The 8,761-nt window shown below is 56.5% G+C and overlaps 1 protein-coding gene across 1 annotated transcript; it reads right to left on the reverse strand.

Moving 5' to 3' along the window:
• Positions 1–787: 787 nt before the first annotated feature.
• On the reverse strand, positions 788–8,200 carry BIRC5 (baculoviral IAP repeat containing 5). The gene is made up of 4 exons (XM_039859775.1): positions 8,018–8,200; positions 7,702–7,811; positions 6,285–6,402; positions 788–2,792 (listed from the first exon to the last, which is right to left on the reverse strand). Exons 1-4 carry the CDS (start codon positions 8,126–8,128, stop codon positions 2,703–2,705), a joined length of 429 nt encoding a protein of 142 aa, XP_039715709.1. The 5' UTR covers positions 8,129–8,200; the 3' UTR covers positions 788–2,702.
• Between the last annotated feature and the right edge of the window lie 561 nt (positions 8,201–8,761).

Genomic DNA, 8,761 nt, shown 5'->3' on the forward strand with positions numbered 1-8,761 from the left:
AGGACGCAGCCGGCCCTTCTCGGCACAGCACGCTTCCGGGCAGCTGGCCCTCTACCTTTCACACCGATGGCCCACAGGGCTCCAACTGCGAGTCACAGCTCACATGGCAGCCTGTGAATCCGCCACTCACTTACCACCCTTTCCCGCCTCCCACCCGACTCGGAGAACTGAAGGGAACACGTAGTTGGAGGGAAGTCAAGGTGTGAAGAACGGACACCTGCTAAGCCTTCCAGTGTGGATGGCCTTTAAGGTCCGGTGACAAACGCGGGTTTTGGAAAGCGAGCTCCTGGTGGAGGAACCGTGTGAGGTGGACTCGACTTGGGCCTCCCCGTGGCGCGGCCTCGCGAGGCGCCGAGCTGCCACGTTGCCCGAGCGCAGGGACCGAGGACAAAAGCATTTCTTCAATCCGCCTCCCTCCAAAGCCGCTTTGCAAGGCTCCAGCATCAGGGCGAAGCTCCCTCTTACGGACTGGCACGAATACCCAAGTCACATCCCTGCCACACTCTCTGAGCCTAGAGGGACAATGCGTCTCTCCCTCACTGAGATGTGGCAGGATGGGAGCCTGGGGCGGGTTGTCGCAGCTGGTTTGGTTTGCGCCTGGAGCGCACCCGGATAGCATGGCGACAGGCCTGGGGCTCCGGCGGCTCCTGCAGAGGGGCCTGGAGCTGGCTGCCTCGTCAGGACGCAGCCCCCCCCGCAACCGTGTGGGCAGGAAGGCTCGCCTGGCAGGCTGAGAAAGCAGCATGAAAAGCTGATGCTATTGAAAAAACCCAGTAGGGTCCTCGGCCGTGTTTGAAATGAAATGGTTTTTATTTTTCAGAAACAACCCAGATGACTGCCAAAGGTTTCCAATAGGACTGTAACAACCCGCCCGCAGCTTAACTTGACGAAGCAGGGTGAAATCGAGTCCACCATCGTAACATCAGGCCCCAGCCCTGGGGGAGCCGGCCTGGCGGGGGGCAGGGGGGATGGACCAGGGCACAGCAGGTGACACAGCAGCGGAGATGGGGCCCGTCGGGCTGACAGGTCACCCGCGGCAGCCCACCAAGTCCCCACAGCTCTGAGCCAAGTCATCTCAAAAGGATTCAGGCCGCTGCCTCGTTCTCGGGGCGGGAGTGAGCGGCCTGCGCCACACAGCCCGCCAGGCTGTCTGCTCATGCAGCATTTCGTAAATGAGCTTCTGCCGGATGACGTTTCCTGCTCCCTTCCTTCCTCCCGGATCCACCCGACGTTCACTGTGGTGTCCCCAACGGCTTAGAACGGCTGTGTGCTCACTTTTAATTCTAGCTTATTCTATGAAATAATGATTCAAAGGAAACGTTGCAGAACCTTAGGAGGGAGCGAGGACTGTCTCAATCCCCGCTTCACATGGAGCTCTGCCATAAAAGAACAGCCGGCTGAGGCCGCCCACGTTCCCGGCCCCATGTTACAGATGCAGCCAGGCCGAGGAGCACGGGCCCAGGCCCACAGGCCAGCGTCCCACGGGAGGGCGCCGAGCCGGGCCGGACGCGGTGCCCCTGACCGCCTGCCTCACTGCGGCCACCCACGCTCCCTGCTCAGTCCATGCTAGGCTCAAACTCAAGCATCACTGATCGAAGGTTGCAAACAACATCAACACGTTATCCACTTTTTAAATTTTCCCCAAAGAGATTTTCCCGGTATAATGTTTTAATTTATTCCAGTGCCTCCTGTAGAAAGTTGAACCATCAGCCACTAGCGCATGTCACTGATGGGAAACGGCCATGTGCAGAAGTATGGAGACGAGAACCCCCTCCGCGGCGTCCCCTGGCCCTGCGGCCCCGTCCGAGGACGCCTGTGGAGGGAGGGGCCCGCTGACCGTGCGCCCTCCCCCCGGGGAGGAGGCGAAGGAGGGAGCCGGCCCCGGAAAATGCCGCCTCTGGCATTAAGGCCTTTTCCTTGTCTGCTTTAGAAAAACGCTGCGACCTCGGCTCGTGCCCACAGGACGTGACCGCCAAGCACGAGGCCAGCTCTGCCCAGGCGCCAGCCGCCTCTGCCCCGCCCGCTCAGCCACGGGCAGGGCACCACCGCGTGGCGCGCCCCGGCCAGCCTGGGGCTCAGTACCACCAGTTCCCCGCTGTGGCCTTGAGGCTACAAAATGACCACACAGGTGAGGACACCCCTTAACACACACAGCACGTTCCGAGGATTGGCAGGGAAGAGGGCGGCTGCAGGACTGGGAGGCGTCCAAGCGAGCTAATACCCAGCGTGGTGGCTGGGGACACAAACGATGCACACTGTAAATTTAGATTATACAAATGAAACTAAAAAGGGCGCCCTCGACCCTCGACTGGTCCAGTGACGACGGCCCGCCCACCGCACGCACCGGAACTCAGGCTCGGCGGCCGGTCCGCTCGAAGCCCGGCCCCGGCGCCGCGGAGGGCGCGGCCCACAGACCAGACTTCCCGCCTCCCGCCCGGGCGAGTCCAGGGCTCGGCCAAGCGCAAGCTCCCGAAGCGAGAGGGAGAATCGGTCCCCGAGCTGTGACGCGAGGTGCAGAGGAAGTGACACGGCCGGCGCCACAGTCAGGGAGAAGCACAAACGCAGTTCACGTGTTCTGATTCAGAGAGCGGACGCCTTCCTCTGCTGAGGCCCTGCCCGGGGCCCAGAGAAGCCGGCGACAGCGGGGACCGAGCCGGGGCAGCGACGCGGTCCGCCTGGGGCCGGGAACTGCGGCGGGGGCGTCACTCCGTGGCGGCCAGCTGCTCGATGGCGTAGCGTACTTTCTTTGCCGTTTCTTCAAATTCCTTCTGCTTGCTGTTGGTCTCCTTTGCCTGGAAATAAACAACAGACCAGACTCATGGGACCGAGACGAGAGCTCCCAGGGCACGCCGTGAGGACGAGGTCGGGGAGGACGAGGTCGGGGAGGACGAGGCCCAGGCCGCCGCCCTACCTGCCCCCGCGGCTCCCGCGGGATGAGTCCGGACCGGACCCGTCCCAGAGCTCCGCTGAGCAGACCCTGGCAAGCCTCAGCTTCACCCCGAAGCGAACCCTTCACCTTCGGGGCCCCCAGACAGGGCTCCCCACCTGTCCTGCGAGGAGGTCTTTCCAGAGGAACAAATGACAATCGCATTAGCGAATCCAGGGACCTCCTTCCCCTCCGTGATTTCTACTCTTGATTTCTCCGTCACATTAAAAGACAAGCAGAACTTTATTGGGTTAGATTTATGAAGAAAAATGAGAAAGGCTAACATTTTTTAAATTACTTTTCAATGTGTACTTTTTTCTGTCTTAAACTTTCCCCCATGTATAAGGCTTACTTATTTTAAAATTATTAATTAAAAGTAAATGTAATTTTAAAAATAATAAATTGACAAGAACGAGAGAAAACAGCACCAAACGGACAGCGGCGGGCCTGGGAGGGGACACCTGCGCGGCCCGCGAGCTCTGTCCTCACGGCGCGGAAAGGCGACCGTGGCCTTTTAAGACAGATTTTTTTTATTAACTTTTTCTTTTCTTTCAAAAAAGCCTAAAACTAATTAAGCCCCTCTACGCAGGCTGTAGTTCAACCACTACACAGAGGCCAACGACTTCATTTTACACGTTTTCTAATAAAAGGGGGTTGAAGCAAGAACAAGGAACTCGCTACTGAAAAACACGACAAAATTCGCTGGGCCGCACTCTGCCACCGGGCTCAGGACGCAGCCCCCCGGCGCCTCGCTGCCCCCCGCAGCCCCCGCAGGCGTTTGCAACCCCCCGTCTCACACGGAAGCAAGTTTCTCTGCCTGTCCCCACAGTGTTTGCTCTCGGAACGGATCCATTTTCAAATCGGTGCGAATTTATTTTCTCTTTTTCCAAAAGATGGAGGCAGAGAGATGCAGCCACACGAAGCGAGCCGGGCCCCACGCCTGCTGCAGCCGCCCTCTGCACTGGGGCCCCGCGGGCGACTCTGTCACACTTGCGTCTGGGGCCACGAGGAACAGCACCCGCGCCTCGTCTTCGGAATCTGTCCTGCGACATATCCTGTCACGGGTTCTTTTTGAAAGCTGTCTAATAAATGACTGCTTTACACCGCTTGGTGCGATCGCAGAGCCGACTAAATGGTTTAAAGAATCAGCCCCGACCACGGAACACGAGGCTCGCAGGCCAAACCACCCAGGGGAGTGAGGGACCCCACTTTGCCCCTGGGTGTCCCGGCGTGATGCACACAGGCCTCGGGTCATGCCCATTCCCAGCCCCGGCTCTGACCCCACCCTCAGCACCCATTCACACCAGGACACCAGGGTGCCTGTTTTCACATCACTGACACATTATTTGACACATTATTTGCAGCAGACCTCACAGCTGGTTGGCACCCTAAAACAACCCTGTCCAGCAGAACCTTTTGCAATGACGAAAACGTTCTGTTCCCTGCACTGTCCAGTTTGGCAGCCGCTGGCCACGTGGAGCCACCGAGCAGGGCAAGTGCGACAGAGAGCTGAAGGCTACACTTCACTTACCTTTGACAGCTGAACGTGGCTGGTGGCTGCACAGACAGACGCACAGCCCAAAAGCGTCACAGCAGCAGAGGTGACGACCACGGACATGAAAAATCTTTCTACGGCATAACTTTTACAAACCAATTAAGAAAAGTATGAACAGCTTAAACTTTCTATTCTTCTTCAAAATATATAAATTTTAAAATCATCTGGAAGGAAACGCACCAGTTAGCAGTGGTCACCTCCAGCATGGAGAGGGGAGACTTTGACTGTTCCTTACAGAAGCTCATATTGTTTTGTAATTAAAGTAAAAAACAAATGTGTCCATTCACAGCATCCTGTGTTCTGACTTAGGGAAGAACAGAAAATAGTTGCAAAGCGAGTGCTGTCCACGCAGACGACGGCGGGCATCTCCTGGTGGGCCCCCCACCCAGGCAGTGCTCCCACGTCGCCTCCCCAAAGGCCGCCCGCCCGACCACAGGGTCCACGGCACCCAGGTGGCGTTTCGGGCCTGGCTGTCACAGCTGCGGCGCCTCCTACACTGTGAGTACCTCGAGTTCTCTGGCTCTCTCCGTGGAACCGGCTTTAACCTCCCTGGCCACACCCTCATCTGCCTCCCGCTTCCTCAGGCACAGCTTTCTCACGACTGTCCCTTACATTTGCACAGCCGGTTTGTTACGGCCCGCGGGACCTGTGGCTTGCTTTTCATATGGCCATTGGGCTAAGAATGGTTTTCACGGTTTTAAACACTTGGGAAAAACAAGAAATAACACCTCACAGAAACTACGTGGCCCGTGAAGGCTGAGCCGCTTGCTGTCTGAGGCACCGCCCAGACGTGCACTGACCCCTGACTGGGGCTCTCCCCGAGCAAGCAGCCGTCCCACGGCTCGCTCACTGACCAGCGTCTCCTCCCTTCCTGACAGGAGACTCTGGTCCTCAGCGTTTAAAGGCTACTACGTTGGACAGTATTTCATTCTCGTCTCTGGAAGTGAACACAATTTCCATCTGGAAAGGGCCTTAGAAACCTGGGGCTCTAGCCTCCACCTGGCAGCGAAGCGTGACCAAGACTGGCCGAAAGTCACAGACAACCAGGAGGGGGGACTCTCGCCCAGTGCTTTGCTACAAGGATATTAAACACCTAAATATTTATTCTCTGTAAGGCTACCAGGTTGAGCAAATACAGAGCATGCCTAGTTAAAGGTGATCGTCATATAAACTAGTGATTGTTTATAAGCACCCATATAAAATGTGAGATATACTAAGAAACTATATCTTGTGTATCTGAAATTCAGATTTAACTGGGAATCCTGGTTCTCTCTGGAACCCCATTCTCTGCAGCCCAGACTGCTGGGGAACCTCCCCTCTGGGGACTCAGGGCTTCACTCTGTGGTTAGTCTCCCAACGACACAGCCCGCCTGTCCCAGAGTCAAAGTTCACTTGCAGAAATCCCTTCAAGATCCAGCTAGAATGGCACCGCTTCTTCCCAATACACGTAACGCCCCTCCCCCAATACATGCTCTGCTGTGTCCTCAAACCCTCTGTTCCCAACACTGATCTCGACTGTCACTGAAGGCAGGAATGGCAGCCTAACTAACCATCACTGTGTGCCACCACCAGAGGGAGCCTCACACTGACCACACCTTCACTGAGGGGACACGTCTGTCTCTGACTGAGCGACTCCAAGACCACGCTCCAGGACAAACGCTTTTCTGGCCTTTCACGTCCTCACACACACATCCGAGGGTCTTAAAAAATGGTCACAGAGGGAAACAGCCCACGGGGCTGGGAAGGTGAGTGTTAAAGATGCTGAGCAGCGCTGGCTCTTGGCTTCCTCTCAGTAATACGTACGATTTTGTTCTTGGTTCTTTCTTTGTCCAGTTTCAAAAATTCACCGAGGGTTAATTCTTCAAACTGCTTCTTGACAGAAAGGAAAGCACAACCAGACGAATGCTTTTTATGTTCCTCTCTAAAAAAAAAGAAAAATCAATACAAGGGCAGGTCGACGGAGAAAGTTAGTAAAGGGAGAAAGCAACAGTTCATTATCGACGGTCCCTTTCGCAGTCTCAGACACCCCCGTTCTGCTTCGAGAGCAAAGTGTGACATCTGAAATAGATGGGACCAGGGAGCGCTAGGTCCCCGGCCACATTCCCACACAGCTCGTCTTAGCGCCTTCTCTCTGCCTTTTGCCTGGAGCCCTTAAGCAGTTACGAGGAAAAGGGTTACATGTTATGAGTCCCAGAGCTATCACACGTCAAACCCCTCGAAAGTCCTCGAGGAACCGTGTGAAGCGATCTCACGTCACTGGAATTGGTGCACAGTCTACTGTTTGGAATGAGGGCGAGGCTGGCCGGGCTTCTTCCGCGACGTGCTCTGCCTCGCACCATCATTTTCTGCCCTGGGAATTAGCCCTGCTGAGCGGACGGCACTGAACCACCGTGGTCCTGGAACGCACATACGGCCAGAGTCCGAAAGGCCAGCCAATAGTAAGCAGGGTCTGAAAGCATTACAGCAGGCAGAAATTCACTCCCGAGAACACAACGGGTGCTTCCCGGTATGCTCGCCACGCCATCCAGTTAATACTGGGCCATGAGAGCAAACACATTAGGAAAAACGGCAACACTCTCCTGGCCAAGAGAGAAACACCTCGAGTGATTCTCTAGGGAAAAACATTAAAGTCGTGGAAACAATTGATTCTGATGGGGGATAAAAAGTTGAGAAAAGAATGTGGCAATACGTCACGGAAACACAGCTATTGTGACCTATCTGAACACGAGTATACACAGAATTACAAAAAAAAAAATAACTAGGTACCTCAAAGAACAAATAAATACCAAAGTGTACCACTTTAATAGGGTGTTTTTTTTTGTGGTTGTGATTTATAACTCAATAAAGTTATAGATTTCAAAACGCTAAAACGAGGAAAGCACCTGGACATCCCTAGGTCACAACAGGATATGCTCCTATATTCTGTGGACCCTGAAAGGCACCAAGCACCTACAAGAGTGAGGCGCTCCTCAGCATGCACCCCGAGGGGCATTCGGCCAAATCGGGTTAATTAGGTTGGAAGCATCGCCGAGGCGCCAGCGCACAGAGATTCAGCCATTCGCAACAGCTGCTTAGGGCGCGAAATAAGGTCATAAAACCGTGGCTCCTTCACTAAACGTCTTTGAAATCCAGAAAGTTTTCCCAAGCCCAGCTCAGAACAGACGCTCCCGATGGAGCATGGCACCCCGGAAGCCCAGCGAGGCTGGCCTGGGGTACTTACATGGGGTCGTCATCTGGCTCCCAGCCTTCCAGCTCCTTGAAACAGAAGAAGCACTGGGCCAAGTCCGGCTCATTCTCGGTGGGGCAGTGGATGAAGCCGGCCGCGGCCATCTGCAGAGGAAAGCAAGGCTCAAGCCTGGGTAGGGGCGCATCCCGAAGTCCACATCGGGGCTGGAGCCCCGCGGGAGGGGGGTCACCCCAAGTCCCGGGAGCCCACAGAGGGGCCGGAGCCCCGTGGGAGGGGTCGCCAAGGGTCGGGGTGGGGGTTCTGGGGCGGGGCGGGCAGGCCTGGGACCCGGGAAGCCGCGCGGTCTCACCCGTTCCGGGGTGCAGGCGCAGCCCTCCAGGAAGGGCCAGTTCTTGAACGTAGAGACGCGGTGGTCCTTGAGGTAGAGCTGCCAGGCCGGGGGCAACGACGGGGCGCCCATCCCGGCGCTGCGGAGCCGTGCCGAGATTCAAATCCGGCGGTTGCCGGCCGCCGCGGGGCATGTCGGGAACGCCCCGCCCATGAGCTGTGCGCCCGCGGCTTTCTGGGAATGCGAGGCTGGGCGGCGCGGGGCGTGCTGGGAGTTGTAGTCCTCCCGCAATGTAGTCCAGCTCCCGCTGGCTGAGCAGCTGGCGATCTCGGTCCCGTGGTCGCCCTTTCCCGCGCTTAGCTCTTGTAACCAGTGGTGGGAAGAGGAACTGATGAGCGGAAGTCCCCCTAATGAATTCAGGGAGTGGCCCCCGTCCAGTACATATGTGTTAAGCCCTTTCAGCCTGCACACTCTCGTTTGTTTTCGGGGATGGGGGGGCAGGGGGCTCCACTGCTGGAACGCCCTAACGCCAGCTTGCCCTGCCCTTGTGCGAGGAGCGGGGGCGGTTAGAAGGTATGCGGAGGCGTGTTCATCCTGAGGCCGCGCGTCTGCCGGGGAAAAGATAACCACGTAAATGAAATCCACAGCTAAACTCCATCCTCGCTCTAGCGAGCTATTAACTGGCCTGTCAAGTCTTCACTGAAGCTTCTTGGAAGTTCAGACGTTGCCCTTTGGAGCTTTATTCTTCCCTTTCCTCCGGAATTC

Source organism: Pteropus medius, unplaced genomic scaffold (genome assembly GCF_902729225.1).
Source record: "Pteropus medius unplaced genomic scaffold, Ma_sr-lr_union100, whole genome shotgun sequence".
NCBI classification, from domain to species: domain Eukaryota; kingdom Metazoa; phylum Chordata; class Mammalia; order Chiroptera; family Pteropodidae; genus Pteropus; species Pteropus medius.

Coding starts and splice junctions, on each gene's coding strand:
- BIRC5 (XM_039859775.1), bottom strand. CDS start 8,128: ATGGGCGCCCCGTCGTTGCCCCCGGCCTGGCAGCTCTACCTCAAGGAC. Junction 7,812..8,017: donor GCGCCTGCACCCCGGAACGG/GTGAGACCGCGC, acceptor TTTCCTCTGCAG/ATGGCCGCGGCCGGCTTCAT. Junction 2,793..6,284: donor AAAGAACCAAGAACAAAATC/GTACGTATTACT, acceptor GTTTATTTCCAG/GCAAAGGAGACCAACAGCAA.